Raw genomic sequence first — 22,234 nt, forward strand, 5'->3', positions numbered from 1 at the left:
CTCTCCCACCAAAACCTCAACGTTCAGTAGTCAGACACTTCGAAGTTGGGCTGCTCAGTGTATGGCTGCTCTGTATATTACTGCTACATACATATTTACAACGTAAAAAATTTCACGGAACAAACACAAAATCAAAGTTAATAGGGAAATAGTGATGATCAGATGTAAATGCTAGGCCCTACAGCCTATTAGAAAAGAAATCACCTATGACGATGTGAAATACAGAGCTCAAAATAAGAAATATCAGTAATTCTGAAGTTCTAGACAATAAAGAACATTTGTGAAGAAAACATACATGGAAAAAAATTTATTTTTCTCTACCCAAAATTATCTGCGATTTCACTTTCAGCATATTTCCAATTTGTTGTGCAAGAAAGAAAAGAAAAAATAGGGTCACCACTGATTTGGTCCATGTTTCCCTTTGGTTAAATAGCCAATCTACTGAAAAAGAAAAAGAGGCCATTTGGGGGGCTCACTAAGGAAATACAGAAACTGACAATAAAGAACATTTGTGAAGAAAGCATACATGGAAAAAATTATATTTTTCTCTACCCAAAATTATCTGCGATATCACTTTCAGCATATTTCCAATTTGTTGTGCAAGAAAGAAAAAAAAAATAGGGTCACCACTGATTTGGTCCATGTTTCCCTTTGGTTAAATAGCCAATCTACTGAAAAAGGAGAAGAGGCCATTTGGGGGGCTCACTAAGGAAATACAGAAACTGAGAGCTGTAATTGCATGGCAATCCAACGATAAGTAATTTGCAACAGACCAGTCCCATAAAGGGATCTAAAATGGGAAACTCTGATAAGAAAAAAAGAATGTTCTTTGCTCAAGGTTACTGGGCTGGTAGCTGAACAAGCACTCTGAGGTACCCTGGCCCAGGAGCCTGAAAGGCATTTTCTTTCTAAAGGATGCAAAGGCTGGGAAGGAGTTCAGGCCACTGTGACTGTCAGAAAGCTCAGGTTACAGCAAAATCTCCAAAGTCATTCCCAGGACATAATCAAAGCTCTCCTCTGCAGGGGCAGAGCAGTGGCAAGTTCCTAGAACCAATTTTTGTTGCTGACTTCAGCATGAAACAATCTCTGAGAAAGTTCAGATCGGCTAGGCTGAATAAGCAAGTAGCAAAAGTAAATTTCACCATGGAGTTTCAACCACAGCTAAATGCATTGTCCTGTTTCACCAAAAAGTCATGCAAACCCCTAAGTCCACCCTTCACTCCTCCAAAAAACTATAGTTGGCCAACTTTCTAGAATTTTCATAGGTTTGAAAATGTTAAAAGCAGTGACAGTGAAGTCCCCACTATTCTTTTCCTCAAATACATAAATAATATATCTACATCAAGCATGGAATATTTTCATAAACACTATCTATATCCATGCATGTATTATCTCTGCCCATGTTTAAAATTAGGAGTGTTTAGTTGGCATCTTTCCTAATTATCCCAGGCCCACAGTGTACTGGAACAAAAAGTTAGAGATTTCCAAAAGCTTTTTGTTATGGTACAAACCCCCTTTTTAAAGAACAAATCCTTAAAGGTTCTGTGAGAACAGATATATTTTCAACAATGATTTCATATCTTCAAATTTATGCTTATGAAGAAATACAAATGTTTACCTCACATTTAATAACATTTGTTTTGAGAATAAAGTATCCTTTTTTGTTAATTTCAGATTTTGTGCTTATCTTTTGCTGTCACTTCTTCCTACTGAAATTGAGTTGGGGTAATTTTTTTAAAGACCTCGAACAGGCTTCTCAGAGTATCGTTTCTCAAGGCACCCACAGAGAGAAAAACCAAACAGTCTCAGACAGAGGAAAGCCTTATAGACTAGAGGCAGTTATTCGTTTCCTGAGCTAACCCACTTCCTTCTTCAAACATTTCCTTCTCTTCACCAATATGTTTTTTGAAATGAGTACTGAAGTCTTCTTGCAAAATATAGTCCGAAGCCTAGTGCCTAGAATCGGGCCGTGTCATTTTTAATATCATCACAGTAGTGATAAAAACTCGAAGCTCAAATAAAGCGTCACTTCGATAGTACAGAAGGCTCCCTAAAATGTTAATTAGTGTTTTAGCAAAAGAATCCGAATCATGAGAAAACCAATGTGAAAAACTGAAAGCCAAAAAATATCATGGCTCCTGGCTACTCCACCATAGAAAACTATGGCATCTTCCATAATAAGGAAATCATTTCCTTTTTTAAAAAGCATTTATTGATTGATTTTAGAGAGAGAGCCAGGACAGAAACATCATTTTGTTGTTCCACTCATTTATGCATTCATTGGTTGCTTCTGGACAGAGGTCAAACCCGCAACCTTTGCTTATCGAGACGACGCTCTGACCAACTGAGCTACCTGGCCAAGGCAGTCATTTCTTTTCTAACCTTTCAAACCTTAAACAATGAGCTGCTAGGTTTCTTCATACCAAGTATAACCTTAGAGATAAAACTGAAAGTTTCATTCTCAGTAAAGTTATATATTTTATTAGAAAGGTATCTTTTCAGTGATTATTGTCTTGACTTTAATCAAAGCAGATACAGAAAGTTGAAAGGAGATTTGGCTATTATGATTCTCCTGTGCTAACAAATACAAAATATAATTAAAAAAATAAACTCAGTCTTTACCTAAATATAAAAAACTTCTTTATTTACCGGCACAGAGTCATACCAGAAAAACAGACAAAAGGAAAAAAAGTCTCTTAAAATGTTTATTTTTGTCAGAATAACTGACAATTTTCTGTTGTCTTTTGGTTTATTATTATAATAAGCATTTCTCCCCTTGAAAAATCCATTCAAAACATCCTTGAGGTAAAGAAATTTAATTTATAAAACCATCCTGATTTTTTTAAAGAAATAAATTCTTAAAATTCCTTTAACTTGATAAATAGCAATAATCTCTTCTTATTCTATTCTGTTAAACAAAAACTTACTTTATACAGCGAAGAATCCAGTCACTTATTGGCAAACCAAAGGTGAGAACTATTCATTTACATGTTCTACTCAAACACAGTGCAATACTGCCACGTTCCACGTTCATATGGACATTAAAAAACAAAAACAAAAAACAGTTACCAACACTCTTCTGGCAAAGACAAGGTTTTGGAATGGCAAAAGCAACAGAAGTTTTAGCTCTTAAAGCTTCAGAAAGAAATTAATCTGAGTCATCTTCATCAAGATAATCCTCAGCATTGCTTAATGTTCGAACAGCATCTAAAAAAATAGAGGGAGAAAGCAAAAAAAGAGAAATTAAATATTGCTTGGATTTTGTTTTCATGTTCAAAGCTCCTGACAATTCAACAAATTGTCATCTTTTCTCAGACCCAGGGTTGTTCTTTCCCCAAGGATCTTCTTCAACGTTTGCTTTTCAGCCTAGCTGCTGCCACAGAGGCTGACAAATATACTTGTTGCATGTTCCTTAGACATGCAAAAATGGAAGCACGTGGTGCTAAGGTACCACTACTCTATCTCAGACAAAATGCACCATGACCACCGTGGAACACACCAGAAGCCCCTCCCCTGTGACGACTGTGCTTCCAACCTCCCCCAAGGACAAGTGCACACAGGACTTCAGTCAGTCAACAACCCGAGGCCTTACCTGAAGGCAAGGTCACTGGATAGAAAGATAACTAATGAGGGAGAAAAAGGAAAGAGAATGAAAACACAGAAGCTTCAGTTTCATTGTAGAAAACACTGATGAAGTATCCTCAGAAGCAAAAGACTGAAGTGAAAAATAAAAGTTTTGAAATAGAAAAAGCTGAACATCATCAAATATAAAATCAACCTTGAACAGGGTTCAGAAGGAAGACTGGGACTTTAATGTTCACCTATTCAACTGTCTGGTCAAGTTGTTAGGGGCAAAAATAGAATATTGGGGACTAGCTATAGTTATAAGAAATATTAATCATGCTGCTAACCGTGATTGTCTTGTTCTGATTAAAGAAAGGACATTCTAACCTGGCTGGGAGTTGTATGCCCAGAACCCCGGAGTCAACCACGGAGCTGGCAGTCAACCTAGGACAATGATGGCGAACCTTTTGAGCTCGGCGTGTCAGCATTTTGAAAAACCCTAACTTAACTCTGGTGCCGTGTCACATATAGAAATTTTTTTATATTTGCAACCATAGTAAAACAAAGATTTATATTTTTGATATTTATTTTATATATTTAAATGCCATTTAACAAAAAAATCAACCAAAAAAATGAGTTCGCGTGTCACCTCTGACACACGTGTCGCAGGTTCGCCATCACTGACCTAGGACCTGCAGTCAACCTTGGAATGCGGTCCATTCTCATTCAAGAATTGCCTATTATCATGGAAAGATTAACAATCTTGTTGCCCAAACAATGGAGTCTCACCCCAGCCCCCATTACCTGCTTCCCATGCCTATAATTCTTACTTGCCCATGTAATATTGCCCTAACCAATATAAGTAGCTGGCTTATGGGGGTTGCAAAGCAGATTTTTGTGGATGACCTGCTGCTCTTCCATACTGCCAGGATTATTGGAATAAATGCTCACATATGATTCAACCCTGTCTCTGGTGAATTGGTTCAAGTAGTGACAGGCAGCCCGGACCCATTGGTTGTCCCGTTTCAAAATTTCTATAACAGGTTACACTAGGTATAATTTAAGGGGGATGGGGGATTGAAATGCACATACAAACACATTGTTAGAGCTCAATAAATATATGTTATAGCACCCAGATCATGGTCTCTAAATACTATATCCCCACTGCTCATTGGAGATATGACTAATTTCAAGTCTGGGGCAGAAAATGTAAAAAAAAAAAAAAAATGCACCTGAAACCACTTGTCATGCCACAAAGCAAGGATCCTACCAAAATCAGCATCACTTTAAAATGGTTCAGGATCCAAACTGAAGACGCCTCCACTAGCCAAAGTTATCCATAAAAATATTAATTACAAAAGATTAAAACACATCAAATATTTCAGCACACACCAAAGGGAATTCATTGGTCCCTTTGGAGACTGATAGGGAATCAGCACTGTTATTTTGAAACTCTTTAAAAAAGGGTAAAAATCAAGCCTTTATTCTACTTCTGCTACATGAACTATTTCTCTGGGTAACCAAACAGCTGATGAGAAATTTTTCTTTATAGAATTTCCAAGCTAATAACTGAGGGAAAAAGCGACAGAATTGGAATATCCCCATCTAAACAATGATCATCAGTGGATAGTAACATCATAGAAAGAGTGACAACCTGATATTATATGCCTCTGTAGGAAGACATGATTTTCTGTATGAAGTATTCCTTCCTCTCCCCCTAAGATAGCTAGACCTAAATCTAATCAAACATCTAGATCTAACATCATTTTTTTTTTTGGATCTAACATCATTTGACAAAAATGCAGAAGACAGTAGAACATGACGCACAACACCACGGGACTACATACTTATAATGTCTACACTGGGAAATTCAAATAAACTAACCCAGTCTCTTTAATAAATATATTACAAGGCTAAAAACAGGAGAAGAGGAAAGAAAATATTGATTTAAAAACAAAACAAAACTATCAATTACCTAATTTGGAGCCTGACTTATACAAAGTATAAGTAAGTAAATAGATAAGTAAGCAAAGAATAAGTAAGTAGGCATAAGAAAACTGGCAAATTTTGAAAATCACATTTGATAATATTAAGAACTTATTAATTTTAGGTATGTTAATGATATTGTAGTTTTTTGAAGAATCTTTACATGTTTAGGAAGTGACTACTGAGGAAAGGGGGGGGACAAGGAAGAGTCAGAACAAGGGGGTAGAAACCAATTTATAGGAGAGAAAGAAAGATAAAAGAACAAGTGGGTATAGGACAGAGGGAAACTTCCATGATTTCACTTCCGAACTATTAGAAGTCTCCAGATTGACTATATTCTTCTCCATTCTCCTAAGAGGAGTTCTGGAGACCTGGGAGCAATGTATTTTGTTCTATCCCACACACAAACTTCGGGACTGGCTACTAACTTGGTAACAGCAGCTTTAAGTAAAAGACAAAGAGACAAACAGCAAAGTTCTTTTCCCTCCTACTTTGCTACTACAATCCTGCCTTTTGCGGTATTTGAGATACTACTTGTCCTTCAGTGGTTACTTCTGCACTTTGTTTTAACCTCGTTTCTCCTGTTAGCAAGAGAAGGATAACCTGCCATGGTGCAAACTCAGACTGAATGGAACTCAAGGGACAGAAATGAGCCAGGCAAATAAATTCTTTTTCCTCCCTTCCTTTCACTGACCTCTCTGAGGCAGTTTCTCTGGAAACTTCTCATGTGGACAAATGCTGAGTCATGAGCTGTATCTCTTCATAGCCTATCTTGGTTCATGCCCAGCATGATAACGTATCACCCAGCAGCACTTCCAACCTCCCCTACCTCACTTCCATTTTTCTTCAGTCTCAGTGCCCTGGACTCACATGTTCCAAGTCAAGCATCAGTACTTCGAACAGACAGACAGACAGACAGACATAAATAACTGGTGGAGGGATAAACACATAACATGGACAAACATCACAGAAGTAATGTTAAGGAAAAGACACAAAAAAGTACATACTGCTTTATTCCATTTATATCAAGTTCAAGAACTGGCAAAGCTAATCTATGGTAAGAGAAGTAATGATACTAAGGGAGGCCTCTGGAGGTTGGAAATGTTTTCCATCTTGATCTGGGTTGTGGCAAATAAGTGTACGCACAGTAAAAATAAAAAATTATCACTTAGCTGTACACTTAGAATTTATGTACTTCACTTACTGTAAATTGTACCCCAATTTTTTATTAGAAAAAGGATTAAAGGGTTCAACCCTCAAATATGACTCTTACCCCACCCTTGTGTCCTAAAGTTATCCTTCATAGTAATTAAAACAAATGAATTATTTTTTTCCTATCAAAAAAAATCCAAGAAGTGGACAATGACATCAGAATATACCTTGTCCAGCTGAGAGTTCATGCTGGCAATTAGTGACACAGCTCAATATTTAAACTCTCATTCCAACTAGGATCAAAATACAAATTAAAAAATTTTAACTGGATTGCTGGGGTAGTGAAGCAGAAAAACAGAAAAGAAAGAAAAAGGTAACATGAAAATCAAAATATGAAAATTCCATTCTTGGCTCTGTATGCCAGGCCCCAAGATTACCTCCCTAACAAATCCATTATCCAATCAGTACGTACGTAGGAAGGCATGCTAAAGACACTTGGAGTGAACAGAGAAAAAGAGTGCCCATCTCCTAGCCCTATTCTACAAAAACGTCAAAAAGGTGAGAGACAGAGGAGAGCTGGCCACCTGCCCCTCCCTGGTCCAGCTGCTCACGTCAAGGCTTCCGGGTGCAGCTCTCTAGGGGCTGAGCACATTTGGCATTTCCCTTGTCTATCATGATCAAGCTCACACTATGCACAAGCTTCTGATAACCTTCAGCTCACAAGAAACCTTACCCCTCGGTCAAGGACATTCTGAAGATACCCGCAGAGCAACAGGAAGTCGATGGCAGAGAAAGGAAATTAGGCCAGAGTCCTACTTCCTAACCCAACCCAGGCAGCAAGGAGTCCGAGGTCCACCTCAAGTAACAGTCTCTCTCCCGCAGGCTGCACATAGCTGCTCAGCAACAATGCAGCTGGGGAGCACCACTCAGCTGGTAAATACTTTCCCTCTCACTTACCAGAACCTATTTCATCTCTGTAGGAGCAATTACTTTAAAGAAAGGTTTGCTCTGCTGGTGAGCACACATGGCTTAAATAATTAAAGAGTCCCAAACTGCTTAACAGCTTACATTATATATCTGAAGTTAAAAGAAATAAGGATCTGGAACAAACACACATCTGGAATAAAGGACAAAAGGGAACAATAGATTTGAGAGGAGGGCTGTGATGGGAATCCCATAATCGGTCAGGAGGATAATTCTGGGAAGCTCTGTTGGTGAGCCAGGAAGAGAAGGGGACTGTGATATTTCTGATGGGCTGAAACAGGAAACCAGGGGACTGACTTTATTTTGTTGCTTCTGCTAGGAATGGAATATGTATAGGACAACATAAGATTGCCTCTTCTCATAAATGAAAGGATACCTGAGGGAGAAATAAGTTTTCCCAGGGTTCAAAACTTAATGGGAAATCAATTCAAATGATAAAAACAGAAATCAGTATCTCATTACACAAACTCTGAAAGCGATAATACCTTCAAGTTAAAATGAAAACAAATGCACTTTAGCCTCTATAATAAAGATTTTTCAAAAGTTATATTGTAGTTCTCCACCAAGATTGATCAGTCTAAACTTTAAAGCAAGGGTGGGGAATCTTTTTTCTGCCCAGGGCCATTTAGATATTTAAAAATTCATTCATGGGCCATACAAAATTATCACCTTAAAAATTAGACTGCTATATTTGGTCAAACATTTAATTAACTCACCCCTAATGCATTGGCAGGGCCAGACCAATGATACATGTTTTTTTTATTTTTTCAGAGAGGAAGGGAGAAGGAGAAAGAGATAGAAACATCAATGACAAGAGAGAATCATCCAGCAGCTTGCCCCACACTGGGGATCGAACCTGCAACTGGGGCAGATGCCCTGAATAGGAATTGAACCATGACCTCCTGGTTCATAGGTCGACACTCAACTACTGAGCCACGCCAGCCAGGCCAAACCAATGATTTTGTGGGCCTTAGAAGGCCTGCAGGCCAGACATTCCCCACCCCTGCTCTAAAGCAACACTAAGAAGGGTTGGAATGATGAGTAGCAGTGCTAAAAATTTGGAAAAAACATTATACTGGTTCCTTTAAAAAAAAAACAGTGAAAAATATGTATTAATTACATACTTCAAAGTGGTATTAAAATGCCAAACATAAAGTAGAGTAAGGCTTGAGATGTGAGAAAAAAGAGACGAGAAGTTCCCTCTAACCAAATCATATCCTACCTTTCTTTTCCTACATCTCTGGGTTTCTCAGGGGCTGATAGGCTAATGATGAATGAAGAGGGGAATCAGAAGAGAAGGATAGGAAGAAGAGTTCAAGGCACACCCTCCAGCATTTCTTTCAGGAATCACATTAGAATGATTCTGGGGGACACATTCAGTAGGCTATGTACTGAGAGGTCAAATAAACACCCGGTCTCTGAGTAGTAATCAGGAATGACTGCAATGCTGTTTAACACCTTTCTTTAACATTTTTTCAAAACAACCACACAATCTTTTCATTTTTTTCAAACCTATTCTCCCACATCAATAGCTATTTTTATCTTTAAGAATATATACCTAAACTTCATCTTTAAAAACCATCCACAGTACTACAAATAAATGCCAAAATGTTTACAAAGTGTAAAATATTTTAATGTATTTTTATTGATTTCAGAGAGGAAGGGAGAGGGAGAAAGAGATAGATAGAAACATCAATGAGGAGAGAGAATCATTGAACAGCTGCCTCCTGCACACCCCTCACTGGGGATCGAGCCCACAACCCAGGCATGTGCCCTGACTAGTAAACGAACCGTGATCTCCTGGTTCATAGGTGGATGCTCAACCACTGAGCCACACCAGCTGGGCTAAAATAGTTTATTGATGTTCTCATTTAAAACAGAAACAAAATATAATCATGGAGCTGTTGAATGCTTAAGTTAAAAAATAGTTAGAGATATCCACTCATAAAAATGTATCTGAAAAGAAGAGATGGAGACCATGGTTCTCTGAAAAGGACTATAATGGAAAGCAAAGTGATTAGAATTTGATTGTAAGAAACTAAGAAATATACAAAAATTTGTATGTTTAATTTGTCTCTTCAAATTTGTTTACATGAGGGTACTCTTCTGTGTTGGAGGTTCTGATTTAGACCAAGGATAGACAATCTAACTTCAGAATCACCTGAAGAGTTTATCAAGAAATTTTTTTTTTCCTAATACTAAGTTGAGAAACCTTAGTCATGACAGCACCATTGAAAAAGAAGGGTTAAAACCAAATACCTGCCCAGCTGGCGTGGCTCAGTGGTTGAGTGTCAACCTATGAACCAGGAGGTCACGGTTCGATTCCGGGTTAGAGCACATGTCCAGGTTGTGAGCTCAACCCCCAGTGTGGGGCATGCAGGAGGCAGCTGATCAATGATTCTCTCTCATCACTGAAGTTTCTATCTATCTCTTTCTCCCCTCCCTTCCTCTCTGAAATCAATAAAAATATATTTTTAAAAAAACAACAAAAAATACCTGTTCCCTGTTTCTTTTTCAGGAGAGTTGCGCAGGCAGCGTTAGTAGCCATGTCCAGGGCCAGCTTCTTCTCATTGTTTCTTAAATCTGTTCTAGCACCTTTCCCAACACAAGAAACGTAAATTAGATGTTTTTGAACACTGTAGCACAGCAATACTCTTTCCACCAAAACTGATTACCTTTGGCAAAACTAACTGGAGAACTTTACTGGCTCAGAAGTAAGTTTTTTCAAAACAGAAAAACTTTCTCAAACCAATAATAGTGTATTTGGCATCTTTAATCAGGGAGCTTGTTGCTGCACCTGTGATATTATGCACAATCAAAATATAGCCTTTCCCTTCAAGTCCCTGTAGAATTTGATGTGAATTTTTCAGTGAGGAGCTTATCATCCTCTGGTAAATCCTAAATCAGTTCGACCCCACTAGTTACTATGCCTCAGCATGATTGTTTGGAGATTAAATTCAATATGCCCTTTGCCCCTTCTGTTCAAGGTCTTTGGGAAAGATCATGTGGGTTGAGCTTGAGGGGGGATTAATATTTTAGGTCTATAAGTATATTCTCATGTAAATTAGCAAAATAGTAAGATAATAAAACTTATCATGATTCCCATAACCTATCTTCTACATACTTTTTTCCTTGTCTTAATTGTGTTAAAAATTATATCAGCATTCATGAATACATTCTCATCATTAAAGATTCAAAATACAGAAGTATGCTGACCAAATCCATATGTCCCATTTTATCTCCCAACAAATGCACCCTTCCCCATTTTCTACCTTCTTCAGAGGTAGAAACCCATGCCCCACAAGTAGGCTTCAGTTATCTCCTTCAAGTGCATGGATGCATTCACAGACATATATGTGCATCCACACAAAATCAAACTACATGTATTGGTCTGTCATTTCATTTTTTAGCTGACATTTAATTGACATAAAATTATATTAGTTTCAAGTGTACATGGTTCAGTATTTATAGATATTGTGAAATGATCACCACAATGTCTAGTTAACATCCTTCACCATTCAATTACAAAAAGCTTTTTTTTACGTGATGAGAAGTTTTAAGATCTATTCTATTAGCAACTTTCAAATATGCAATACAGTATTATTAACTATATCACCATGCTGTGCATTACATCCCCATGACTTATTTTATAACTGGAAGTTTATACCCTTTGACTCCAAGATTTTTTTTAACTTAATTTATAATGGTACTACTTCCTTAGTAGCACACATACTTATAACTCAACCTATTTAAATGTTTATAAGTATTCCATCTTGTGGATGGGCCAAAATTTATTTAATCTCTCCTCTATTGGGGGGCACTTAGCTGTTGTTTCTAATTTTCATGATCGCAAACAATTCTGCCATGAACTCCTTGAACAACATCTTTGTATGCGTGTGTATGTGTGTGTGTGTGTGTGTTTCTGAAGGATGGTTTCCTAAAAGTGGTGTTGAAATGTAAGAATATGTACATATCTAATTCTGCTAGCTCCTGTCAGACTGCTTCCCAAGAAGGCTTTAGCAATTTTCACTTCCTGCCACAATGTGTGAGAGTACCATTCTCTTTGCAAACACAGCCTCTTCAACAAATTAGAGCCATATATGTAATTTTCAATTTTCTAGTGGCCGCATTTTCCAAAAGTGAAATTCATTTAAACAATATACTTTATTTTACCCTGTATATCTGAAATGTTATCACTCCATTATGTAACCATTATAAAAATGATTATGATATTTTACTTTTTTTTATTAAGTCTTCAAAATCTGGGGTGCATTTTAAACCTACAGCACATCTCAGTTCACACTAGCCTTATTTCAGGGGCTCAAGTGTGCACGTGGCCACTGGCTCCGTACTGATAGCACAGCTCTCGGCATAACTTTGGGGGAAGCACAACTAAAGTGGTGTCCAATCTTTTAGACCAAGAGTTCACATCATCAATATACTTTACATCAAAAACATTTCCTCTCCTATATGCCAACATTGCTCTAAGGAGCCCTAACGATAGTACGTCCATGTAACAGGGCTTTGGGGCTCAAGCATCTTATATTATAGCCTTCCAGACCAGGGTGTTATGCCTGGTTCGCTGTAAGGGTTAATGAGTATTTGTGGGACAAATGGCTGAATGGAAAGTCAGTCCATAATTTCACAGTCCCCTCTGATTTATGTAAAAACAGGGAATTAAGGGATCTTCTCTCATTCTCTATACATCTAACACCTGCTCAGTCAGAGCAGGACACTGCAGCCACAGAAATCTTTCTTAGCTATCAAGACTTTCCTGTGAGAACAGGAGCCTCAGAAACTTTACCCATACAGCTTTCTCAGAGAGGACCTCCTCTGTCTGTTCGTTGTCTCTCTCTCTCTCTCTCTCTCTCTCTCTCTCTCTCTCTCTCACACACACACACACACACACACACACACACACACCACAACAACTCTTTCTTCTTCTAAGGTCCTTTAATCCTACAGAAATGTACAATAAATTCTTACTAAAATTAATATATTTAATTTTAAAGCTTACCACAGTTTTAATTTAAAATTTAAAACTTATACAAATCATCGAAATAATTCCATCTTATCATAACAACTCTGTGATACAGAGTAGAGGTTAAAAATCCCAGTTTTAAAAAATAAGGAGGCTATTATTTTTCCTATTCTTCCTGCTGGTGTAATTGGATGTAGCCTATTTTTCAGGATAAGCAAAGACCAGGTAAACTCAGCACACTTTACCTTTTGCCAGAAGCAACTCGACAATATCTGCATAACCCTTCCAGGCAGCAGCATGCAAAGCTGTGTCTCCCAACTTGTTCTATGGTGATAAAAAGAGAAAGTAGCTTAATCCCCCCACCTTTTTCACCCAGCCCTCACAACCCCCATCCCCTCTGACAGCTGTCAGTCTGTTTACTATCTATGAGTCTGTTTCTATTTTGTTTGTTCGTTCATTTTGTTCAGTAGATTCCACATGAGTGAAATCATATGATGCCCTGGCTGGTGTGGCTCAGCTGATTGGAGCATCGTCCTGTGCACCAAAAGGTTGCCGGTTCAATTCCTGGTCAGGGCGTATACCTAGGTTGTGGGTTTGATCCCCAGTGGAGGCACATACGGGAGGCAACCAATCGATGTTTCTCTCATCTCTCTCTCTCTCTCTCTCTCTCTCTCTCTCACTCTTCCTCTCTCTCTCTTCCTCTATCTCTCTCTCCCTCTCTCTCCCTACCCCTCTCTCTAAAATCAGTAAAACATATACTCAGGTGAGGATTTAAAAAAAAGAAATATAGTACTTGTCTTTCTCTGACTTGCTTATTTCACTTAGCATAACAGGGTGGTGAACACACAAAACATTGTACAGATAATGTATTATAGAATTATACACCGGAAACCTATGTAACTTTATTAACCAATGTCATCCCAATAAATTCAATTTAAAAAATTAACAAAGAAAAAAAGTAACATTTTAAAAATAGAGTGTAGACTGAAAACACAGGAATTTTAGCTTACTCTAAGTCAGTGATTTTCAACCTTTTCAACTCATGGCACACATAAACTAATTATAATAATTCTGCGGAACAGCCAAAAAAATATTTTTTGCCAAGCCAACAAGAAAAAATAGGTATAACTTTGGTTTACAAAAAAAATAATTAATGTAATTACCTATCCTTTTTGCTCCAACGTAACTTTTAATTAATTTATTTATTTCTAAAACATCAATTTGTTATTCCACTTATTCATGCATCCATTGGTTAATTCTTGTATGTGCCCTGACCAGGATTGAACCTGCATTCTTGGCCTATCAGGATGACACTCTAATCAACTAAGCTACCTGGCCTGGGTAAAAGTGACTTTTTAAAAAATCAGGTGCCTATACATGTATATAAGGATTTCTGGTACTAAGAATTAACTAAACAAGCACAACCTTATTATACAACGTGACCAGGATATGTCCTATATATTTATGGTTCAAGACAGGGCATTCGCACAGGACAGCTACTATTGTGTTGTCTGTGGTCATTTTTTTATTTGACAATCTAAGGGAAAAGAGGTCAGTGCCCCTGACTAAATAGTCAGGTATTACACGTTTTAAAAATTCTTGTAGCACACCATTTGAAAATTACTGCTCTAAGTAAACCTCAAATGAGAAGAAAGTTACAAAATCATATAAAATTCCAAAGAGGGAAAGGAGACTCAAGAGATGGGAGATGAGACATGTAGGGAGATGGAATGGGATGGAGGAAGAGAAACTGCAGTGACAGAACCCAAACGGAAACACAGAGGCCTGCAGAGCAAGACACCAGGAGGAAGCCAGCAGACTTCCTTCCACAGAAACCTGGCATGAACTGGGAACTGGAGATGCCTAGAGACACTGGAGCAGGAATGAGGCATGGGGGTGAAACCAAGGGTACTGGGAAAAAGTGTTTATAAGAAGTAGCCCCAGAACCCCAGATCACCTGCCTCTCTCCTTGCTGCCAGAGGATTCAGTACAGATGCTAGAATTACCCTGTCAAGAAATTAACCAGAGAGTTTTCTAGCTCATGGACACTAGGTACAAAAGAAGGTGGCAATAAGGCCAGGAAATACAACCAGGGGCTAGCTGAAAAACCTAAAACCTGAGCAGTAAGACCACTCTCCCAGGAAGCTGGAGGTTACTTTTCCGTTGAAGCTGATCAGCCCCACATGTGGAGGAGGGAGGGAGTACTCATCCTGGCACATAGGGACAACCCAACAAAACAGCCAGGACTTCACCACTTCGCCCTGTGGAGAAGCCCACCAGACAACAAGCCCCATAAGCACACAGAGCTTCTAATTACACTTAAACATGAAGGGACAAAGACACTAGGTATTTGAGGAAAATCTCCTGTATTTGAAAAAGAACCAAAACAAAAAGTCCAATGAATCTCTGAGGGAAAAGATACAGTACTGTGAATAGCAGGAAATGTTTTCAAAAGCTATAATTAACATCAGAGATATAAGGCAATATTAAATAATGAAACAAGAAATAAAGAACGCTATTTAAAATAACAATCAGAGTAAAAGAAAGAGCTTGGGGTAAACAGAATTTTAAGACTGCCCCCAAGACTCCTGCTCCTGGCACACACCCACTATATAATTCCCTCCCTTTGAGTCGTGGTCGAGACCAGTAAATATAATAAAATATCACTCCCATAATTAGGTGTCTAATCAGTTGATGTGGAGTTCATCAAAAGGAAGATTATACTGGGTAGGCCTGACCTAATCAGGTGTGCCCTTTCCCAAAAACAGGTATAGTATCAGAGACACAGTCTGCCACTGGCCTTGAGGAAGAAAGCAAATAGTCATGCTGTGAACTGTCTATAGAGATGAGTGGTCTCGGAAAGCTGAGGTCCACATTACTACCAGTACAAGAAACTCAAGTCTCCTGGCAACCTCAAGAGCTTGGAAAAGGATGTGATCTCCATTTGAGAATCCCGCTCTAGCCATACCTATATTCCAACCTATGAGACCTGAGCAGAGAACCCATCTCCGTCATTTTGGTCTACAGAAAATACAAGGTAAATGGGTGTTATTTTAGGCTGCTATTTTTGTGGTAATTTGTTACATAGCAATAGAAAAGTTATAAAACAGAAAAGGCAACCAAAATAAAACATGAAGATAAAAGTGAGAAAAATCTTAGAACTAAGAAAATCGGAGGTTCAACCTCAGAGGTCTAACATAGCTACTAATGGGTATTCAGAACCAAAGAACAAAGAAAATGATCAGAGAATGAGCATATGAACTATAAAAGAAATAATACAAGATATTTTTCCAGGCTGAAAACATTCACCATGGTTACTGGGAAAAGACCCACACGGAAGCCCATCACTGTGAAATTTTAGAACACCAAAGTCAAAGATGCCAATGAAGAGGAAAAGTAGATCACACACAAAAGAATGGGAATCAAAATGGCATCAAACCTCTCAAAAGCAACCCCAGAGAGTAGAATACCATGGAGGCATGCCTGCAAAATTTGGAAAGAAACCATTTACAACCTATAATTCTGTCAACCAAATAATCAGTAGCAAGCTCCCCTCTCTCAGGAATCTACTTGAAAACATGTGATTCATGATATGATTTTCAAGACACTATGATATGATTTTTTCATGCCCATAAGCTGCACAGAAAGAACAAGACAGGTGTGTTAAATGACTTTCATGTAAAGAATCTTACCTGTTGGTCCAGTTCAATGTTTGGCTGAGTAAATAGCATTTCTACTATATCTGAAATTCAAGGAGAAAAAATAATAATTTTTTTTTATTGCTTAAAGTATTACAAAGGGTATTACATATGTCTCCTTTTTTCCCTCGCCCTTGACAATCTCCTGGCCTTCCCTACCCCCTAGTGTCTTATGTCCATTGGTTATGCTTATATGCATGCATATAAGTCCTTCGGTTGATCTCAAGTAGAAAAAATAATAATTTTTAAGATTTTTTTTAAAGTCTGATAAAACTAGGCATAATAAGTTTAAAGAAGAGAATTCTTTAGAAGAATCTTCAAGAAAATCCTTACAACAAATTTTTCAAAATATATCTAAATTGAAATCTTAAGACTCTAAAAGGGAGAATTACTTGGGGAATTTTTTTCCCCCAAACAATTTGGCTTTTGCATTTTCACATGACATCTATTATAGGAGTATTTTTACATTTGCTATGATACCTAATATTTATATCACTAACTTGTGTTTATTAGCTAAAATAAACTGGGTATCTTTTGGGACACAACCATAAATTTCCCTTTAGCTATGTGCTATTTAATTTGTTGGGTTTTTTTGTTTCTCATTGTTGTTGGGATTATGTTTTTGGGTTGTAGAGAGAGGTGTAAAGAGAGTGGTTGTGACAGAATGTTGGCCAGTTTGAAATACATCCAGAAATTCCATCTGTCATTATTACGAGGGACTATAACAGAGAAAGTTACCAACTGAATCACTAACTCAAGCAAATGCTCTTTCTCCTGAATCTAGCAGTTTGCATTAATCTTCAAATGTATATGATCAAAGCATATGTCATGGAAAAAGCTAAGCTAGAGGAGTCCATTCTGCCCCTTTCTTCTGTAAGATTAGATATTGGGGTTTGTTTTTAAATGACTGTTGTTTTCCTGTAACTGTGCCAAGTCTGAGGAAAGGAAGCTTCCATTCTTTCAAGTCAAAGAGGTCCATGTAGGAAGGCTGACTGATGACATTCAACCTACTGTGTTACAAAGAAAGCTTCCAGGATCAGGGTTATTGGCTGATGTTCTAAAGGATTTGAAAAGAATAACCAATTTTTTTTTTCATTTCTGTAAATCTGACTCCCCTAGATGAAGTACATTTTTCAGAAGCACAGACATTTATGGTAACAAACAAAATGGAATACCTTTGTGACCCCCGTGACAAGCCCAGTACAAGGCAGTGCTGCCAGCTTTGTCTAAGCCATTGACACCAACTCGGTTGTCCAGACACTCTCTCAACCAGCTCAAGTTTCCTGAAAAAAAAAAAATTTACATTTATAAAAACACATGAAAAAGAATTTTGTTTTTTGTTTGGCCTTTAAATCAATTTCTTCCTGCATACATTTCCACTTGCAATGGCTTAATCAGCAAGTCTGAAAATAAGACCTGCTGAGTAATGCATCTATTATGGTATATTTTGACTTCCAGTTTATTAATGGAAAGCATTAACATCAATTTTTAATAGTAGGTTAATGGGAAAAGTTGCCTAAATGGGTCTGATTAAGGTATTTTTACTCTATAAAAAATAGATATTTTTTCCTTTGTGAATTCCTGAAATTTGGGGGGGGGGGGAGTCAAACCTAAGAAAAAGCAGACACTACCTATATTCTTATTTTAAATGCACTTTCAGTTCTTACAAGAAAAGAAACACTAAATAACCTACTCAGACTTTCTACTCATATATTAAAGTATCATACTGATTTAAAATCCCCTGGCTAATGCACTAAATAACTAATTTACAAAAAAAAAGTTTTAAATGTCAGTTTTGTAGCTCTACTTATGCACAATCCTAAGCCAATAATTTCCTTTTGCATATTCAGATTTCAAAACGACCTAAAATGGAATAAAAGAATCCTTGCAAACACTCCCCATGCAGGGTTTCTCAACAGTAGACTTATTGACATTTGAGGTTGGAGAATTCTTTGTTATCGGTGCTGTCCTGTACCCTATAGCATATTCAGCAACATCCCCAGCCTCTACCCAAAAGGTGCCAGTGGTATTCCCCTAGTCATGGCAGTCAAAATGTCTCCAGATATTGCCAAATGTTCTAGGGTGTGGAGGGAGGGAATTACCCTCAGTGGAAAACTACTGATCTACAGGATAAAGCCTCCGGTACAAGGCCCATCCTGTTGCTCCCTCCTTCCCTGATTCCACCCTTATCACACACACCATCAACACTCTCCCAAATGCCGTACCCCCAAGAAGCCCCCACCCTCCTGCCCTCCTGTTACTCATTCTGGCCTCTGGAACCTGTTTAACTCAAACACGCTTCCATTGCCGTACATATCACACCATCTTGTTCTGTCACACACCTCTCTCTCTTTCCAGACTTTAACCTCTGGGAGTCACAGACCATTCCTTTCCACTTGCCACTGAGCACGGGACTCAAAAGTGTGAGTGACTGACAATTTAAAATCAAAATTACACGTATCTCTCTAGGATGACAGAAGGCAGAACAGAGACTGCCTCTGGGGGAGACAGGGATTTAACTAGAATGGGAACTTTCTGGGATGACAGAAACATTCTAGATCTTGGATCTTGATCTTGGTATTGGTTACATGGCTGTACACATTTGTCAAAAGTCACCAAACTGTATAATTAAAATCTCTGTGTGTCACTGTTCTGCATATCTCAGTCGAAAAGAATCACACCTACCTCTTTTTGCAGCTTCATGCAATGGATTGTCAATGGATTCCGCCTGCTCAGCCACTAGACGGGAAAGATAAAGTATAAACCCAGCGTTGAGAGTGGCACCCAAATGGTTCACTAAAGCCTTCACAGTCCCCCAGGTGGAAGGGGAGGTAGGGAGGGGAGCAGAATAGCAGAAAATCTAAATGGTGTTTCCCGCTTTAAAAGAAGCTGAATTATGTGTTCAATGAAACCAAGCTAAGCAATAACACAATAACATAGCAATTAACTGCAAGTATAAACAAAACAAACAGATCCATGGCCTGCATACCAGTTTATTCCAGTATTTAATAAACAAATTTAGTCACAAAAATACAAAAGAAAGACTTTGATGTTCATTTTTACGTTCTGAAAAAGCACGCTCTATGAAGATGGCTGAAAATCATTGTTTCCAGTGTGTATGTATGGGGGGAGGAGGGAGAGAGGAAAATATTTTGCTTCCTGTATTTAGAAAGGGCAATGAGTACACCTACCTGCCTCCAAGGAAGGCGTGTTCACTGCTATCCTAGAATCAGCAGGGGTGACAAGACTACTGTCCCAATGAAACTTCAGACACACCCCTCCCTCCATAAAGGGCTGGAACTGGATACTCCCTTGGCTACCAGGGACCCAGGGCCACATTTTACACTCTCAGTGTCTATGAACATTTTACACCCTCGGGAATCAGGTATATTTGAGATTTTCAAGGTTAGAGAAATGTAGAAATGTTTAAAGTCTTTTTAAATCCAGAACAGTATCGCCCTAAAACCAGGGCAGGTGGGGCCTCTGTGTTGGGCCCCAAGCCTCAGCCCTCCCCCTCCCACTAGGAGCTTTCAAGTGCCTTCCTTGAAATTTTCTAAAGACCCCTTCCAGTGCTTAGAACTGGTGCCTGATACCAGCCCCATTGGGCTAAGGATGCATCCAATGCCAAAGTCAAAAGGAACCTTAGATGTGAGTTAAATGGACCTTTAAATCATACAGATAGGGAACAGTCCTGGAGGTAGCAGTGCAGTGCCTTCAGCAAGGTGCCTGGTTATTAGGAAGTGGAAGGAAAAGTATTAGAACCCAGGACCCTTGTTTATCAATCCTGGGCTCTATTGACTTTGCCGATTTCTAGGAAACTCTGCTTTCTCCTCCCTCCAACTACAAGTGTGTTCAGAGCAGGGGCCACATCTCTCTGGTCAAGCTGCCCAAACCGGCCCTGATAGGCATCTGATGAACATCACTGCCCCCAAAATGAATTAACAAGGCAGGGTTACTTCATCAGGAAAGAAAAGGCTAGTCTAAGAAACCATCCGTGAGATGTAATTTAACAGCAAAAAAAAAAAGTTCTAAGAGTTGAATGAAGTAAAACGTGTGTTTCCTTGGAAACCCTGGGTCCTTTCAAGAATGCTACAATGCCTTTTCTTAAGCCAATGAGTCAAGGCTCAAGCACTTCTACTGTCCATGACCATTTTATTAACAGGAGGCTCACGGAGAAGAAAATGTCCTACACTGACAGTGACTCCATTGATTTCTCAGCCAGAGCAACAAGCAGAAAGGCCTCAGGAGCCAGAGAACTGGAAGTGCACAGAGCATACCGAAGTGCAGCCCCGGCCATGCTTACCATAGTTGCTTGGGATTAGTCCAGTCCTGCCTTTGGAGGTGCCTTTCCACCAACTGGTATCACTCTGGGGAAAGAAGAGTTTTAAGTGGTACCAAATCCAGTGTACATTCAATCACTTTTAACACCATTGGACTCTCATGGAGCGTACCAGCTCTACAAAATGCCCATCGGCCCTGCTCACAATCATCAAGCTTCCTCATTTCCTAGTTACGGGTGTCCATTCACCTTATCACTAAATTACAAATATTCACACATCTGTCTGCAACAAATTAAACGCATTTCATCACAGAGCCTCAACAATCAAACAGATCAAACCGAGATAATACGAATGAAAAGAAAAAAATTACATTTGGTTTATATAGACTACGTATAGAATTTTTTTGTCCAGACTAATTTTTATTAGCGTCAAGACTTTTTGTTTGTTTGTTTTCTAAAGATCTCTTTATTTCACCTTTATTTTTGAGATAAATTTTTATTACAGAATAATCCAAACCTATACAAAAGTAGAAAGAACACTAAATGAACCTACACGTACCCATTTTCAATCACATGAATTATTTACTTATGGACAATATTGCTTCATATACACCCCCACCTATAACTTTCCTCCCCTTCAGATTAACTTGAAATAAATTCTAGACATCATATTATTTCAATATCTGCAAATATTTCAATATGTATCTCTGAAAGATAAGGACTTCTCAGACATAATTATAACATTATCACAGATTCAAATTGTTTCAACAATTTCTTAGTATCATCAAATATCTAAATCAATACTTAAATTTTCCAGCTGTTCCATAACTTGCAATCCAAATAAGAGCCAAACAATAGGATTGATTGATTTGCCTCTTAAGTCTCTTTTATTCTATAGGTTCCCCCTTCTTTGTTTTTTCACTCCTTCACAGTCTACTTGTTGGAAAAAAAAATCATCCATTTGTTTTGTAGTTTCCAACAGCCTGGATTTTGCCTGTTGAATTCCTGTGTTAGCAAAAATGTGTTTTTCTGTTCCCTGTATTGCCTCTAAATTGTTCATTAGTTTTAGAGGCTTAATTAGATTTAGATTCAATTTTTTTTGGCAAGACTATTTCATCTTGATCTCTCTCATCGAAAGACACACAATGTCTGGTGATCTCTCCTTTTGGAATGTTAGTAACCACTGAAGAGCATTATCTGGATCCATTATTTCATAGGGGTTGCAAAAAGGATGACATTCTAATTCCATCATTCCCACGTCATTTAAATAACTAGAATACCTCTTTAAAGAGAAACTCTCCCTCATCAACTCCCAGGCTCTCCAGAGATGAAATTCATGAAAAAAAGGCAGAATAAATGCTGATTATTTACCGTAACAGATGTCAGAATAAAAAGTTGGTTCCCTCACATCCTCTCAGGGTGTCTGATAATGTTTATTTTGATATATCATTAGGAATTCATAATTTAAGCATAGTAAATGTGTTTCAATCCTTGGGAATTGCTACTCTAATTGACTGCTCAAGTTGTCCTGTCTTTGGCTAGTGGCAGCCTCTTCACCATAGTTCCTGTGTCTTTCTAACGTGACCCTAG

At 38.2% G+C, this 22,234-nt stretch overlaps 1 protein-coding gene across 2 annotated transcripts in view; it reads right to left on the reverse strand.

Annotated features, from left to right (window-relative positions):
- Positions 1–2,687: 2,687 nt before the first annotated feature.
- The window catches only part of OSTF1 (osteoclast stimulating factor 1), a 56,933-nt gene continuing 37,386 nt past the window's right edge, over positions 2,688–22,234 (reverse strand). The window contains exons 4-11 of one of the 2 annotated variants that reach the window (XM_005868303.2): positions 20,669–20,732; positions 19,051–19,104; positions 17,541–17,648; positions 16,360–16,409; positions 12,913–12,991; positions 10,183–10,281; positions 3,593–3,623; positions 2,688–3,207 (exon numbers count right to left, since the gene is read on the reverse strand). In XM_005868303.2, coding sequence (XP_005868365.1) covers positions 3,180–3,207; positions 3,593–3,623; positions 10,183–10,281; positions 12,913–12,991; positions 16,360–16,409; positions 17,541–17,648; positions 19,051–19,104; positions 20,669–20,732 — 513 coding nt within the window. In that variant the 3' untranslated portion in view covers positions 2,688–3,179. The remainder of the gene's footprint in view (positions 3,208–3,592; positions 3,624–10,182; positions 10,282–12,912; positions 12,992–16,359; positions 16,410–17,540; positions 17,649–19,050; positions 19,105–20,668; positions 20,733–22,234) is intronic. The other variant, XM_005868302.2, reaches the window with a different exon arrangement.

Source organism: Myotis brandtii, unplaced genomic scaffold, assembly GCF_000412655.1.
Source record: "Myotis brandtii unplaced genomic scaffold, ASM41265v1 scaffold266, whole genome shotgun sequence".
Taxonomy (NCBI): domain Eukaryota; kingdom Metazoa; phylum Chordata; class Mammalia; order Chiroptera; family Vespertilionidae; genus Myotis; species Myotis brandtii.